Genomic DNA, 18,016 nt, shown 5'->3' on the forward strand with positions numbered 1-18,016 from the left:
CTTGCACCATCTGTGGTGTACTTTAAACACTGTGTCAGGTTTAAGGAAGTTCAACTTCAAAAAAATGTGCACGAACAGTGTTTGTTGTTGCATACATGAACGTCTTCTCACTCGTTCTGTGCTGCCCACGTTCAGTCATTTTGTCCAGACTTAAATTAGTCATTCATGAACATTTTACACTAATCACTGTACACAATTGTACACAGTGATTTATAGTGAAACACAATTATTTAAATTATTATGAATATTTTTATTGTAAAATACATGATTGTGTTACATATGGAAATAACAAAATCTGCATTCATTTTATTGATGAAGTTAAACCTTGTTAAATCTAACATTATTCTCATTTGACTTGAACTCTCACTCTGTATTAAAGCCTTTTGTATAAAGAAAAACAGCACATGTGTTTGTATATAAATTAATTTCATCAAAACATAGAAAATATAATATTTTGCAGAAAGAACAATATTTTGCACACCAATTTTGATCTTAATATATTATTTGCAATTAAGCAATTTTTTTTCACAATAAAAAATGACTGTAACACTTTACAATAAGGTTCATTAGTTAACATTAGTTAATTTTTTACCTAACATGAATAAACCATGAGCAATGCATTTGTTACAGTATTTATTAATTTTTGTTAATGTTAGTTAATAGAAATAAAGCTTTTAATTGTTTGTTCATGTTAGTTCACAGTGCATTAACTAACGTTAACAAGATTTTAAAAAAGTATTAGTAATTGCTGAAAATAACATTAACAAAGATTAATGAATGTTAACTAATGTAGTTATCTAATGTTAACTAATGAACCTTATTTTAATGTGTTACCAAAATTACTACTGCAATCCAAACGTTTTAAAATGTGATTCTCGCTTCATTACTGATGTATAGTAATATTGCTTTCTTTAAATCAATATTAATGAAAGCAGTACAACAAAATCACTATTTTAAATAATTTAACATCTTGTTATGCAATCTTAATAAATGCAATTTTTTATTTATTTTTTATTTGGTTTTGGAGGTGAAATATTGACAGGTGTTATGAGATCATTCATGTAATTATAACAAAGCATGAGTCAGTTTAAGCACAGATCATTTCCCAGGATAAACATATAGGAAAGCTCATTGCCACGATCATATTATAAGGGAATGTTCAGAAAACATAAAATAGAAAAGTTCTCCATCTATCATGTCTGGGTATATTACCCTGTGCTCACCGTGTCTGTCCCGAGATCTCTGCAGCATCCAGGAGAGATACTGAGAGTGTTAAAGAGAGATCTCCTGAAAGACTTGCAGAGGAAGAAGTAGATGAGTGGATCCAGCACAGCATTGAGAGAGGAAAGCCACAGCGTGCTCTCCTTCAACTGGAAGAATAACAACTTATCCTGGCAGTTAAACATCTTTCCTCTTGTCTGGCTGATGGTGTACGGCACTCGGGCAAAATGAAATGGTACGAAGCAAACGAAGAAGACGGCCAATACAAGGAAGACATTCAACTGTATAATGGTTTTCTTCTGCTGTCCCTGGCTCACTGCATGTTGAGATCTCGTTCGAGCAATAGACTTATAAAGCTCTTTTGAAATGAGAACGTAACATATTATCACAACTATCAGGTTTCCCCAGAAGATCACCTGGCAAATATGGTTGACCACCTCATGCCATCGTAGTCCCATCGATGTCTTCAGGTCACTGCACTTAAAATGAGCCGAAGTGTTTGGACGACTAGTCAAAATTATGTTTGGTAGGCAAAGAGCCACGAGCGAGGCCCATATGAAGCCTGAGAGCAGCTTTCTGTGCAGCAGGTGTCTCTGGCTGGTGCTGACAAAAGGCCACATGGTCTTTCTACAGCGATCGATGCTTATCAGACCAAAAAACAGAATGCTGATATACATAGTGAGGTAGAAGAGCACGGATGACACACGGCAGACGAAGACACGCATCCCTACGGATGCTACGTTTGAGTCGCTGAGGATCTTAAAAGGGAAAGTGAGAGTCATGATAATATCAGCCACAACGATGTTTTTCAAGTAGATGATAAAGTGAGATTTGCTGGGGATCCTGAGGAAGACCCATGCTGCCAAGCCATTCAGAGACAGGCCCAGGATTAAAAGAATACTGTAGAGAATGGGAAACATTATTGTCTTCAGAGGACTTTCACGTGAACAGCCATCTGATGAGTGATTTCCAGCGGTCTGATTGGAGTAAGTGTCCGTGACTCCGGTCCGTACTGTTGTGAACGCCATGGATAAATTGAGTCCTGATGAAGACAAAAAGCAAAATAAAACATTTACTGTCTGCATTCATAATTCCCTTCCACTCTGTATACTGTTTCTCCAGTATACACTATATGTATAGAGTATTATGTGCCAAATATCTGGATGACATGCTTTTTCGAAGTGCCTATTGGATGCCAAATTATCAGAGAATTTACTTTAAAATTCTCCTCTTTGTTTACAAATCTTTAGCTCCCGCTAATCTCTCTGAACTCTTACAACCATACATCCCACCTAGAAGCCTCCGTTCCTGGATCAGGTTCTTTTGGGTGTCCCCCACATAAGACTTAAGCGTCGAGGAGAGCATGCTTTCGCGATGGCAGGACCTAGACTCTGGATTGCCCTGGCTCTAGATATTGGATTGGCCCCTTCTCTGACGTACCTGTTTTCTTGTGCTTTAGACTCTTAACTTAGTGCATTATCTTAGTTATTTTTTATTTTCATTCTGTTTTGCCATTTTGTTATGTTATGTTGTAAATGTGCTATACAAATAAAACTGAATTGAATGCTACACATTTTAAAATGTGAAATATACCAGAGTGTACACATAATATGCTCAACCTTAAAAGGTCTCCTTCTTGATTTCATGTATTATTTATTATTAATTCCACAAAAATGTTGTTCATCATTAGAATAAAAATGCAAAGTAACTGTTTCATGTTCTGAAATGATAACTGGATTATACTCTATTTAAATGCAAAATAAATATTACAAAATTTACATTTATGTATTTTATCCAAATCAACTTAACAAGGTATATATTGTATCAATATGTGTGTTCCTTGGAATTGAACCCACATTACTAAAGCAAAGCTCTACCACTGAGCTACAGGAACAATAAGAACACAACATATTTGAGTCTTTGAAAGAAAAGAGAAATAAAATGACCAAGGTACACAGCAAAATCACTGGTGTTAAAATAACACCCAGGGTGTCAAATTTAACACTGGAAAAGTGTGTATATGTGTCCACACTACACTGTGTTAATTTAGTCAAAAGTGTAGTGTTAATTTAACAACACTCATTATATGTTAATTTAACACTCAATATTGTTAAATTTTACACTTTGTTCAACACTATTCATTGTTGTTTCCACACTACACTGGTGTTGGCACAGAAATACAGTGTTAAAAATTAACACTCCTAATTTAAAGTCAACACCGGTGTAATGTGAATTCAACAATGTTAAGTGTTAAAATACTGATAAATAGCCACTTTTGTTGCTAATGGGTTGTTTCTATAAAAGACAAATGACAAGAAATATTGAAAAACCTCTTTTTATTAAAGTATATCACATTTAATATTTACATTGATACACACAACACTTTGCATTTAACACTGCTTATTTAAATACCTCAGCTACAATTAGAAACAGAATACAGTATGGAATAATGAAAGTTATCTTATACCACAGCGCAGTGACATGAAAACCACTTATTATAAAAGGTCTTTAATAAATCAAATGAGAGTTAAAAAAAATTAGCCACCCTACTCAAAACTTGAACATTAAAATACACTGCAATTACCTTACTGGCAGGCAGAAATGCTTATCCTTCACAATACTAAAGATTTTTCCATAACAAAACAGACATTTCAATTCAAAAGACGTTTCATTTTTCTTAAATACGTTCCAACCTGGTATTTAGTTCTGTAGTTGTTTTACTCATGATGTAGTGGAAGGCTGCATCAGTGGTCTTCATCATGGAGGTAATGGCTTTTTGGTCCAGAATGATGCAAAAATTCTGGATGCAACTTCTGTTCCCAACGCAGTGCAGGCAGGGCTGTGCTGATTCATTCCTCTCAAAGCATGGATTGATGCTCATCACCTAAGTGTTTTAAAAGGGTGTATTTGATGAATGTATTTGATGTGTATTTATGAACTTGTATGCATTTACATGGGGTGAACAATGCAAGCAAACTAACTGCTGAATAAATAACTAGAACAAAATACTAAAAAACTTACACAGCACAATCAGTAGCTTCAGTTGCACATTGACCCTCTTTCTTCTTTCTTCCTTTTACAAATGAAGGCAAGAGGTGAATGAGCCAGGGAAGAGCTGCCACATCACTGTCCCGTCCTAGCAAAACAGAATTTAAACACCATGAGTATACAGTTAAACTTTAAAACCGTAAAAGTAGCAAACCCATGTACACTTACCATATTTAAACTCCTGTTGACCAGACAGAGGGTCATCCATATTGTTGTATGTTGGCTATTTTGCAATACATCACCTCAGCATATTTCTGCAGATTTTCAAAGACAAAAAGAGTCAAGAAAATACCAAAAAGGGTGCAGTTTTAACCGTTATTTGAATCAAAATCATTTCAGTATAATAAATCATGTTAGAGACAGTGTACAGTATTAATGTACTGTGTGTACTCACATAACTAGTTGGTAAGCTCTTATCCTCCAAACTGGGTTAAGGAATAACAGTTCCAGAATTCATGGGTATGCCGTATTCAAATATAGTCTGGTAGGGTCCTATCACAAAAAATGACAATGAAGACTCTGAAAACTCAACATTCTTTTTATATTAAAAACAGCACTCAAGGCAATATGAATCTTCATTTATACATTTTCAAAATAGTAATCAATTTGATTGCTATTTAATATGACATCAATAGCAAAACGATGTATGAGAAGATAATATATTTTTATTAAAGTTGGCAGCAGGTCATGTGAGTTTCTTTCCAGATTAATAATAATAATAATATGTACAAAACTACATATACTAAAAAGATTGGTTAACTGTTCAGTTATGTCAAATAAAATGATTTATATGTATAAATATATAAACTTACTTAAGTATTAGCAGTCGTTTCTCATTGGAAGTCATCCATGTCAGGTCTTCTTTAATAAACTGCCCTAAAAACAGCATCTCTTCTGAATGATTTGAAGCACTCAGTGTGAACTTTCACCAAACTAGCATCTATAATGACAGAAAAAACAAATGTTCGCCATACACGTTTTACACTTCCGTATGTATTTGCCATTTGCATCTGTCTGACATCTAGCGCCACGAAAAGCTTACAACACACAATGCATCCAATCCAGCAATCTGTGCATACAAATGATGATATATTGTGAGGTTTTGGTCAAATTAATTGTTGGTTTGGCGATATTTGCCCTGTTTGCATTCATCTTAGGAAAACACATGACGATGCGGTTGCGGTTTTCTCCGTGTTTTTCAGTAATTTGAATAATTAACCGATATCCGTGCACTCACGTGCATGTAAACGACCTCGTTAACTCACGGTATCTAGCCTATATGATTACCTTATAACGAGCATCATATGGTGAATAAACGAGCTTTCATTTAACTTAATTTCATACCTTCAATTTGTAGTGCATGTCGCGTTTTATCATGGTTCAATTCTTTCGTTCATATCTCCTGTTAAAATTATCCTTCTTGGTTTTAAACTTTTAGCTAGCTGTTTAACTTTATACTAAATTAACAAGGGAACAACGTAACACAAGGTAGCTCTGATTAAACTGAACCAAATAACGAACAAAGGGGAAATAAAATGGGAAAAATATCTTATTTAGGTTTTTTGGAATATGGCTGCGTAGAGTCAGACAGAGAAATAACAGTTTAATTTAGCTAAACCATGTGAATATTATGAGAGTGATTTACCTGATCTCTTCAGTCCTCCTGTGAAAGAAAATGGCGGTAAAATCCCTGACAGGATATGTTTAGTGGAGGCGTGGCTTGATTTACACCGCTCAGAGTGAAATCTCACAACACCCTTGTTTAACACTGACACTGTTGTGGATATAACACTGGCCTAGCAATGGCAGTGTTATTTTATTACCAGATAGTGTTAAAACAGCATCAACACTGTGTATTTAACACCATCCCTGAAAATTTAACACTGGTGATTTTGCTGTGTAGAACATCAAATCTAATTCTTAAATATTTGTGATAATGTAAAGAAACACTGAACTTACTTTACCACAAGAGTCCCAGATAGAAAGTGTTGAGCTGTTCCTCATGTCAGTATCTTCTGATGGGCACATTTCAAGCAAAAAAAACCTTTGGTTTTTTTTTAAAGGAAACGTCCCATCTGCTTCCTGCCATACAGACTCATACAGAGCCTACACAGTTCCTATAACTTAACACCTTATATTCAGGGATGTGACTAAAGTAACTAACTAAACAAAAGCTACACGCACAAAGCAATTCAATAAATTGTATCCTTTTCATAGAATAAAGTCGGAATATTTTCGTCCAGTGCTTATATAAAAATATATTCTAGCATTCTTGAGAAGAGATCCAAGCATTGTGGATTTAACGTGTTGAGGATATAAAGTGAAGTGTTTCACCTGCATGTGGTGTAATTTTTCACATTTACAATAACATTATTTATATTGACTTGATTAACAAACTCGGATGCAAACTTTGCTCCAGTGCTAACATTTGTAAGTTGTGTCTGAATCACTTCTCTATTTCTCACGGCTCTTAGAAACTAAAATTAAAATAGGAATGTTGTTTTTGAAACTAAAATTAAAATAGGAATCTTGTGTAAAAAGAAAACATACATTGTGGAGTGTTGTGTGCCGGCACACATCTAAACTTATCCTCTTTCTTTAAAATATGTGCCATATAACAAGTCAATATAAAATGTGAATCAGACGGTTAATCTACACTGCAGCGTTTCACAATCCTTCACTGTTGCTTTGTTCACTTTCCCTTGTTTCTACAACAAGAGTATCAGTAAGTGTTGACAAAGCAGCATGTGACCTGATATAATTGTGTAATCACTTCACTCATGTCCAACACACTTCCTGAAATTATCAGACAGATATACTAACACAGGGGTTCTTAACCTTTTGCCACTCATGGCCCACCAATGATTGTTTAAAAATATTTGAGGACCAACTTTTCAAATCTGATAGTATAAAAGCAGAATAATTGAAAATGTAGGCCTTTTCATCACTATTATTGGTGAAATTTAGCCCTAGAGACGAATGAGAAATGCAGTTGCTTCCAATGGGTAACCAAACCACGGGCGGTATTTCCAGTTAAAAAATATTTAAAGTTCCACATTTTAGGCTTAGACTTTATCTTTGTTATGGTAGTACTCAAGGGTAGTAGTACCTAGTTACATCTTTAGAGTAAAAATATACAGCCATCAAAAAAACAGGATAAGACTGTTTTCAGTTTTTCTAAATGTACTATTTATAGGTGTGTATTATGTAAGTAAAATTATCGTTTTAAAATTATGCTTTAATTTGCATTTATTTACTGAAATTTAAATAGGGGAAAGTGGTCAAATTGAATACTGCAACAATACTGTGTTTTTCCTTCTGACTAAAAAAGCTGGGAGTTTTTTTCTCCTAGGAGTTTTTTTCAACCCCTAGGGAGTCAATTGACAGTGGCTTAACTTAGCACCCTCTTCAGAGCCGGCCCTAGACCTTTGGGGGCCCTAAGCAAAATTTCGTCGGAGGCCCCTTTGACCGTTTTAAGTAAGGCCTAAAGAAAAGCAATGACTACCTTATGACTATACTGCACATATTATCTCTACTATGTTATTTTTTTTAAATGTGTCTATTAAATTATGTTTTAATTATTCTATGTATACTGTATGTTAATGATCTTTTTTACATTGCTGGTCCTGAGTACGTATTTCGTTCTTATGTGGCAACATGTAGCCTACAGAATGACAATAAAAGACCTTGGGGTGGTCCCGGACAGGGAATATCTTAAGACAGGACTCGGCCTTAGTTTAATTAGAAAACATAACTAATTTGAACAAAAATGCCTTACTAAAAACATTATTTGTGTGGATTTTGAGGCAAAACAAAGAGCACTGGTGTATTTTAAGATATGTCAGTGCAAGCTTTTTTCAGTTTGGACAGCTCTTAGCCTACTTTTATTTTAGTCTAGGACTACTTTAATTCCTGTCAGGGAAACTGCCCCCTTGAGTTCTTGATTTGAGTTCCATGTTTGATGTCTAACAGGAAAAAATATGATACCACTGACTGAACTGAATGGCAGTGCAGTGCAACAAACACACACTGATGAACTTGCTAAATAAAAAGACTTTTCACTGACCATCAAAGAAACATTTTTAATTGACACCAGAGTTTAAGAGGCACAAACAACAGCCTATATATAATTTGAATGAAATTGAGTAAATAGAATAACATTTAAATAAAATATAATATAAAATAATAAATATAACACTTAAATGTTTAAATTTTTCAAATAAACAAAATTAACAATAATATCTAAAACATCACAAACAAGGTTAATAGTACCTAACATTCGCCTCACTATATATTATCCCTTACGTAAATAGCATAACAAAAGTTAATAGGCTTGTTTGAGATGAGCAAAATCTGACACAAACATAGGTTTGTGGATAATAACAATTAACTTGCAAATAATATTAATAATTGAAGATTAACAATTAACATTGCATTCATAACATTAATCTAACAAAGCTGACTACTGTATGTCATATGCATTGCTATAGTTTAAATATTAAAGACTGAACAGTGACATTATAAACTTTTGCAAAGGCCAGCAGGTGGTTTTAAAAACAGTTCGCTGTCTGGGCATGTACCACCACGCATATGCGCATGAGTTTGTTTACTCTTACACATAAAACACTTTAAATTCAGACGTTTAACAATATAATTACACTAATGACATACATATGTAGAAATGACAATGGCATACGTGAAATATAAGCGTAACAGAATTAATTTACCACGTTAAACCGTTTAAATATTAATTATTAAGCTTAATATACCAATTCACGTTATGATGGCAAATATAAGAAAGAGAAGTCAAACAGAACACAGGTTTGGTCATTACCGAAGTCAAATAAGATCCACTTACTTCGCATTTACGCACAAACACACATAGCATTAAAGAAATTGTCCTTAAAGCAACAGCAAAAGTTCGCGTCTGTATCAGTGATCTGGCTCAACTCAACTTTGCGTTCTGTGGGCGGGATGCTCGCCTGCACATAGATCGCGGGCACTGATTGGCTGCTGCGCTGGATGTTGTGTGTCAATCAATCTCGGCAAGAAAGAGATCTTATTTATTAGCGAACTTTCATAATAACTATAATAACAAGTAACAGCCTTTTTAACATTGCCATAATAATAAATAATGAATATTTATTTTATGTTACTTTTGATGAATGATTTTTTTCAACCACTAGCTAAGTGATGGCCCTAGCTAGGGGGCCCTCTGCTGGCCACGAGGCCCTTTGCAATTGCAAGTGTCGTTTAGTGGCTGGGCCGGCTCTGACCCTCTTCTATACATTACATTATTACTACACTCAATAGTACGGTTTAATCTTAGCCACTGTTGTCCATCAATTTTTCTCCTGCTTTTATTAATGTAAAGCTGCTTTGAAACAATAAAACAATTGTGAAAAGCGATATATACCGGTAGATAAAAATTAAAATTATCCTGTTTTTTTTTTTTTGGAATAGTTCAAATTTGAATATTTGATGGAATAGGCTAACTAATTGCATCTTTCGACTGGCGCATCCATGTTGTGCCTCCATCTTTAAAATACATTTGCCGACGAGGAACATTCCTGAAATTCAAGCTCCACCTTTCGCGCTTTCAGACTACACTCACGTTGGCCGCTAGCTGAAGCCTCCCGAGGTTGCATGTGTAGGCGGTATACGTCATCAAGACAGTATTATTTCAGAATATTAACAATTATAAAGCTGACAATTATTCTTAGTTAATTGTAAATTGATGTAATATGCTCAAGACTTGCGAATGTAATGCTCAGTTAATTTAAATAAACCAGGCTTGATGACGTATGCAGCCCGCATATGCGACCTGTGTAGACTGAATCCTTCAGATTCAACAACAGCTTGCACACTGTGATGATCCCGCGATCTAATGCTTTGATTTGAGGCAGATTTGAAACCCTGTTGAAGACCTAGTTTCCAGGACATTAAAACACGTTGCCAAGGAAGCGAAAAGGGGATTTAAAACGACAACGCGACAGGAAAAACAACAAGACCAAAGTCAATATTGGAGTAATGTTAGTTTTCCAAGATGGGGCTCAAGGGACACAGAAGTTGTCGACTTTCTATCTTCTCCACAGGTAATTCAGCATATTCGTTTACATCTATACAGTCCATGTTGTAAACTTGAAGTTTTATAGTTCCTTGGCTAACTATAGCATGATTATGCATAACACTTGTTAGTGTAAACTCTTACATATACACGGACATGTAACATGTTTACTTAAAACATAAGCATTGGACTCTGACATAATATTAGTTTGCGTCCATTTAAACCCGTCATTACTCCCGCTCATGATTAAATGACAGGAGAGGGACTCGTCCACAGACCATCTCCTCAGTAATCTGGAGAGAAGCGGTCGAAAATGGACAAAAAGAGACGGATTTAAACACCAAGTGTAAACGTGATGTGTCTCTCTCGTCCACTTGTGATCCGATCGATGAAAACAAATCTTAATACCAAGTCTAACAGCTCCTGGGATATTTTTCCTCGCGTCGATGAAAAAGGAGTGTCTAAGCTACGTTTATGGTTGCTTTTTGTATGTGATTTTAAGCGGACATATCATGAAAATCAGACTTTTTCCATGTTTAACATAAATCTGTGTGCTTTGATGGATCACAGGCAAAGGACATTGCAAATTGTTAAATTTTTCATTGCTTTTGCTCTGTAGCTACTGGAAGCCATGTTAACCTTGGCATGACACGGCCACCGTACGAGTTAAAAAGCGTTCCAAATGGGGGGGCTAGAAAGTAATATTCAGTTGGTTGTCATATAGAATTTCACCGCTAGATGGGAGTAGATCTTACACAGTGGAGCTTTAAAAAAGAACCCCTTCACACACACGCATGCACCCTCGTCTCTCTCACGCGAGTCAGACCGATCGCACAATGCATCACATATGCTTAAACTTTTATGTAGCCACGCAACAATAATTTGCCGTACCAAAATGCAATGAAGCAACTGAACGTCTGACTGGGGTGTCACTCTTCCTCACGCACAGCACACGTGCACGTAAACACAGGTGCACGTGCGCGCACACAGACAGGTTGTTACCTAGCAAATAGGCTCACCCCAGAAATTATATATTATTTGTTAGTAGCCTAATGGTAAATGCTGCAGGTGTAGAAATGTACATAAACCAGATATTTACTTTGATGTCAGGGCTAGATTACAGCATGAAACCTGTTGTGCAATGAAATAAATGGGCTTATTTTTTGGAGCCAAATGTCAATACCTCTGTTTTTTTTTAGAAATAAAAGCCAAGTGCTTGAACATTTTACAGCCACGTCATTTTTGTTATGCATTATTTGTTTTGGTTGTTTAAAAACACACACAAAATTTTTATCCGATTACTCGATTAATCGATCGATTCAGTGCTAGATTAATCGATTACAAAAAGAATCGATAGCTGCAGCCCTAATCCTTTTGTCAGTAGAGTCAATATCACTATAAAGTGCCTATGGCATCATGAATATAATCCAATTTTTTTTATTCTGAGGTTTTATTATAAATGGCCAAACATTTACACACATACAAGTACAATGATAAGTCTCTTGAAATAAATCAGTTTCTTTGATTGGATGCATGCGATTTTGGCATGTCCCAGACAAAGCTCAGCTAACTGTAGTAAGTGTAAAAAGTGAATAAATGACATCAAATTCAAAAGCTTTTAGATTTTTCTTATTGTCCTCAACAAGTTATTTGATAAACAAGTCATTTTTATAATTTATATTCAATTTTAATAATAATATTAAGCATGTTGCACGTGTCCCTGAAATTGCTGTCAACCCTGTCATTTTGGGGTAAACGCCCCTTTAAGAAACTAGCTAATGTAGTCATGACATCCCGTCCCCCATTTGGTCTTTTTTTAGTAGAGGTTAAAACATGCAGACAAAGTAAGTATCTACACTTATTTTTCCTTATTTTCAACAAATTGGCCCTCATTTATCAAAAGTGCGTACACCAAATTTCCAGCGTACACCTGGCGTTCACTCAAAACCACGGTGACTTTGAGATTTATCAATATGGACATTGGCGTACGGCACGCTCAAATCTTACGCCAGCTCAGGAGGTGGTGTACGCACATTTTGAGTGCAGAAATGCGCAAACAATTCCTAACACCACACAACGCACTGACAAACTAAAATATATGATATATTATGACCCACTGTAAAAAAACAAAAACATAGTAATTATAAAATTCAGTGTTTATTTTTATGCAACATGTACTTCAATGTTTAATTTGTGAGACTTTACCAAAGCATTTTATTTGTAGGCATATGTATTCCTTCAGTTGAGAGCCTGGGCGCTTTACCTGACGTTTCAGGGCAAAGCATGAGCGGAGCCTTGAGCGGTGCGGGAATATTACCATCAAAGCACCTCTCTAAAAATTCTGCTCGGTCAGCACCGCTCGTTGAACCCAGAACGCCCTTTGATAATTTGCTAGTTCGAGAATCTGTAAAAACGTCTAGCAATAAGTTATGGAATTCAAGCATTATACATAAATGTAAAGTAAAAATCAAAGCTAAGATTGGACAGGAAGAAAACATTGAAAGGAAGTGCGGAGAGACTGTAAAAGTTAGCAAATATTCATCCTGGAATCTGAAGCGGCATTGCAAGAAAGCACAAGGATGTGCTACGAAAATAAAATATCTAACGTGAAATAGCTAGTTACTGTACATACATTGCTTATTATCAACAAAATTTCTAGTTAACTGATCCCACACCCAGCATTATTAAAATGTATTATTACTACATACCTTAAACAAATGTTCCCTTAAATCACCAGACCAGGACAGGTTTCTTTCTTGCCCTTCTTCTTTTGCATTGCGACGTCGATATAAGTGCATGGTGTGGTGTAGCACGAATTTAACGCAAAGACGCTCATATTAATAATATACACGATATTGACGATTAATACGGATGATTTTATCTTTGTTTGACATTCTAATCAGAGTTATATTGAGGAAACAAAGAAAACATATGACATAGTTTGTAAAATTAATTTTTCCTTATTTTTCCTTAAATCAAGCCCGATTACGTACAGGTGAAGGCGATTAATACAGCGATTGCTGATTGGTCAACTAGGAGGGAAGGCAGAGTACAAAAAGACCTTTGAAGACATCAAACGGGGTGCTTTGTGTGTGCTCTGTTGCTGCTGTGCAGACCCGTTGTGTTGGCATATACCGATCCCTTGGGGAAGATAACGGAAGCGGTGGTGTGCTAACAGAAGATAAGAGGTTGGAGGTGACTGGGCGAAGAGAATATTGGGTGATTTCACTTGTGAGTGGGCTGAACACAAGGTCATTGTATGCATTGGTGCATGGACGTATTGACAACGAAGTGTGAGTAACCGTCAATGTGTACTTACGAAATATTCAGAAGAAGAGTTACTTGGTGTGTATTGTGAGTGTGTTGAAGGTTACCGGCCCCACTGCGGAGGGAAACGTGGGCGAGCCGTAAGGGTAACCAGGAGCATACAGGGGTTTGCTGATTATATTTACGTGCCAACATTGTCTTTCTGTGGCAAGGACAACGCCCAACCAGCCTCACGAGGGGTCTGAGTCCAGCCGGCCAAGTCTTTAACTCACGTGAAGTGTGTGCAGAGTGCTGTGGGTGAGTTGTGAATTATATTGTGTGTTTACACTAAAGCTTGCTGTGTATGCTGTTCTTGTAGTGACCGAGGCCGCCCTGGCCCAGTGCAGATCGTGAGTAGGCAGCGGCAAGTTGGGGCCTGAACCACACGAGAGGAGGCAACTAAAGCTTGGATCCCCTGTGTGCTAGTGGAGGCCCGCGCCAGCCCAGAAAGCAGGCAGTGGTGATTCTCAGCGGTATATCAGCGTGAGTAGCGATTAAAGTGCACCGTACGGACCGAGGGTCATTGTTGTGGATAGATCTGCCTAGAAGAACTATCTGTGTGTGCGGAGCCTCGTCGAGAGTTCGCCCCAGCTTAAGACCACTGTCATCAAAAAGGAGGGGGAGCCCGGGAAGCGTTCGGCTCCGCGTCACCTGACCAACCAGTCCCCACGACACCTAAGAAGCCTAAGCAGATGGGTGAAGGTATATTGTGTACAGCCGTCGTGGTGAAAGCCCACTGCCTGGAGGAGCGTTGGGTGAGCCCAAGTCTTGTGAGTAACTTACCTGTGTGGTGTGTAACCTACCTTTGCTTACAGTAATACCTCGAAGAGGAACGTACAGTCTAAATAGTGTGAACCACTTACCTTTGCTCCAGTGAATGCCCCGAAGTGAATGAAAAGCCCAAGTCTTTAAAACCTCGAAGAGGAACGAACAGTCTAAATAGTGTGAACCACTTACCTTTGCTCCAGTGAATGCCCCGAAGTGAATGAAAAGCCCAAGTCTTTAACACCTCGAAGAGGAACGAACAGTCTAAATAGTGTGAACCACTTACCTTTGCTCCAGTGAATGCCCTGAAGTGAATGAAAAGCTCAAGTCTTTGACACCTCGAAGAGGAACGAACAGTCTCAACAGTGTGAATCACTTACCTTTGCTTCAGTGAATGCCCCGAAGAACGAAAAGCCCAAGTCTTCAACACCTCGAAGAGGAACGAACAGTCTAAATAGTGTGAACGACTTACCTTTGCTCCAGTGAACGTCCCGAAGTGAACGAAAGGCCCACGTCTTGTGAGTAACTTACCCTTGTGGTGTGTAACCTACCTGTGCTTACAGCAACACTCGGAAGAGTCGACGACAGGTTCCAGTCTAAGAGAACACTTACCTTTGGTCACTAACCCGCCTCTGTGGAACGTGGAAGACCTCCCAAGTGCCCAGCAAAGTCCCAGTAGAGAGGACCTACGAGAGAGAGAGAGAGGCGAGGGTGTTAGGCAAGAAGCGACCAAGTTCTGGACCAAGCCATTAATTGTGTTTTCCCTGTTCTGCCTCCAGGACGAAGCGGAGGGCGCCACGGATTGCAGAAAGAGTCCTGGAAAGGAGTCCCGGCCCCCGCTCCACAGTTGAAAGAGCCCTGGAGGCGAGAAACAGTAGCTTGTTTTAAACTGCCCTTCCCCGTTTCCCCCTGCTTTTAAATATTTAATAAAGTTACATTTTAATTTTAGTATACTCGTCTGTCTGGTCATTGGGGTGGTCTTGGGAACCTCCTCGAGGTGGAAAGCTAGGAAGGGGCGTGACCCTGTGACACACTGTACCTTGTGCTTAAAGACATTTACATGAAGGTAAGACTTTTGTGAACATTTCATACACTCTTAATAATGCTAGGTTATTATCAGCCCAGCAATGGGTCTAAAAGGGATCAGCCCAGCCTATAGGGTTCCAATTTTACCTTTGCTGGGTTGTTTTAAACTGTTTTTTGGGACATATATTTTAAATTTTTTTGGGTTAAAGCTCCACTGTGTAGGATCTACTCCCATGTCATGCCAAGGTTAACATGGCCTAGTAGCTACAAAGCAAAAGCAATGAAAAAAAAATGAACAATTTGCAATTCCCTTTGTCTGTGATCCGTCAAAGCACACAGATTTATGTTAAACATAGAAAAAGTCTGATTTTCATGATATGTCCGCTTAAAATCACATACAAAATGCAACCATAAACGTAGCTTAGACACTCATTTTTCATCAACGCGAGGAAAAATATCCCAGGGGCTGTTTTCGTCGATCTGATCACAAATGGACGAGAGAGACACATAACGTTTACACTTGGTGTTTAAATCCGTCTGCACATTTTAGCACAGTGCTGTATAAACGCAAGATACATATTTATGTGCAAGATACAAAATTAAGTTTAATGTAGAGTTATTTATGTCAATTTATTACATGCAAACGGTTTTATAGATTGCAAGAATTATTCTTCTCATGCTCCTTTTTTTGTCTGTACAGACTCCAGTGACAGAAGTTGAGTGGAGGGAGGTGGCTAAAGGATTCCAGGAAAGGTGCCAATCTCCACATTGTCTCAGGGCAATAGATGGCAAACATATAACAATCCTCCCCCCTGCAAACAGTGGGAGCACTTTTAGGAACTACAAATCTCGCTTTTCTGTCTTGCTGATGGCTGTTGCTGATTCCAAGTACAGATTTTTGTATGCTCATGTTGGAACTCAGGGTAGAGTTTCGGATGGGGGCCTCTTCGCCCACTCCGATCTCCGAGAGGCAATGGACAAAAACATTCGAAATATACCTTTGGCTGAACCCCTGCCAGCAGTGTTGGGAGTAACGCATTACAAAATATAATATATTACAGTAATATATTAGTTTTTGCTGTAACGCAGTAATATAACGCATTACTAATAAAATTTTGGTAATATTTTACTCGTTACAGTCTTAGTAGCGAGCGCGTTACAACAATGCATTTCAAAAATAGACGTGTTATTTTAATTTTTTTATTTTTGACCAATGCGCGCGACCAGCATCCACACAGGAAAAAGGGGCGGGTAAAATAGTAATGGCTGCGTCCCAAACAGCATACTTCCATACTATATAGTAGGCGAAAAGCCCTACTTATCGTACTCTTTGCCTACTATATAGTATGGAAGTAGGCGGTTTGGGACGCAGCGTATGTCTGTTTCCAGGTGCTGTATGCAGCATGTTCATTTTTACTTTAATTTTGTATTTGACGCGTTTCTTAAAGAGCCGAATCTGGGAAGTCCGCGGCTGTATAAGCATTGACTAAAGTGGTCGCAATCAGGTCCGGTAGCGCCGCACACGCAAAATTCTGCGAATGAGAGCACTAAGTAAAAGCAACAGAAAGTTTCTATCTGTCTCCTGTGCTGCTTGAACCTCAGAAGTAAAGAGACTTTTACAGTAAAATCCATTTCACCACACCAGCAATGACAAGGTAAGCTAACGTTGCAATGGTTACAGTCCATATACATAATAGATTGCTAGGCTATTCCTATGCTATCTACGGTTTTATTACAAACAGCAACCTAAACTACAACATAACATTAATGTAGACTTAAACATGGTTATTAAAATAGAAAATGTAAACATCACTGTTTAAAGTTTTTACCAGCCTTTGTATGGGAGCCTATACTCATTGTTTGGCAAAAAGCAGTGTTCCTCTGTTTGTCTGTGTTTTATTAAGCAATTATATATTAACCTACATGTAATCCTCATATTGTACTGAAATGAGCTGTATTCCTTGAGGCCTGATCCTCCAATAGCACTTTTTGATAAGTTGTGTCAACCCAGTGCATGCCAGGTTTGTGCTGTGAATCTGAATTAAAAGTGAATTAAAGAATAGAAATGAAAAGAGGTTGCGTGTCTTGCCATGTTATTAGTCTATAGGTTGCATTATAGTGGGCGCTAGCTTTATTGTGTTTGGTATGTCTACCATCATTTACCAGACTTTTACCAGATCATTTGTCCATGTTTATGACTCTGACAGTCATTGTTACTGTTTTTTGCCATAAGTCTTCACTGTGCCTATTAAAAGCTCGAGGGCCAACACATAACTTCTAGATTTATAAGCATCAATAAACTACATTTTAACATTTTATAATGCCACGTCATACTTCTGTTATTTTAATGAAAGTAACTCAAAAGTAACGCAAAAGTAGTGCAACTCATTACAGTTCAGAGTCAGTAATATTGTAATGTAACTAATTACTTTCAAATGACAGTAATTTGTAATATATAATGTATTACACTTTGGAAGTAACTTGCCCAACACTGCCTGCCAGGCACAAATATTGAGATGCCTTACATGTTTGTTGCGGATGAGGCTTATCCTCTCCGCACTGACTTGATGAAACCATACCCTT

The 18,016-nt window shown here is 37.4% G+C and overlaps 1 protein-coding gene and 1 long non-coding RNA gene across 3 annotated transcripts; both read right to left on the bottom strand.

The window, feature by feature from the left end:
• Nucleotides 1-255: 255 nt before the first annotated feature.
• Nucleotides 256-6,417, bottom strand: LOC135771464 (P2Y purinoceptor 12-like). 2 transcript variants are annotated; one of them, XM_065281716.2, is made up of 2 exons: nucleotides 6,229-6,417; nucleotides 256-2,263 (listed from the first exon to the last, which is right to left on the bottom strand). In XM_065281716.2, exon 2 carries the CDS (start codon nucleotides 2,247-2,249, stop codon nucleotides 1,209-1,211), a length of 1,041 nt encoding a protein of 346 aa, XP_065137788.1. In that variant the 5' UTR covers nucleotides 2,250-2,263; nucleotides 6,229-6,417; the 3' UTR covers nucleotides 256-1,208. The 2 variants fall into 2 exon arrangements, with proteins under 2 accessions (XP_065137788.1, XP_073671587.1); XM_073815486.1 differs by having other exon boundaries at nucleotides 6,234-6,288.
• On the bottom strand, nucleotides 3,576-6,168 carry LOC135770532 (uncharacterized). Its single transcript, XR_010542678.2, has 6 exons — nucleotides 5,915-6,168; nucleotides 5,082-5,209; nucleotides 4,664-4,761; nucleotides 4,438-4,523; nucleotides 4,243-4,357; nucleotides 3,576-4,105 (listed from the first exon to the last, which is right to left on the bottom strand). It is a non-coding gene; the product is annotated as an uncharacterized lncRNA (long non-coding RNA).
• Nucleotides 6,418-18,016: the final 11,599 nt, after the last annotated feature.

Source organism: Paramisgurnus dabryanus, chromosome 8 (genome assembly GCF_030506205.2).
Source record: "Paramisgurnus dabryanus chromosome 8, PD_genome_1.1, whole genome shotgun sequence".
Lineage (NCBI taxonomy): Eukaryota > Metazoa > Chordata > Actinopteri > Cypriniformes > Cobitidae > Paramisgurnus > Paramisgurnus dabryanus.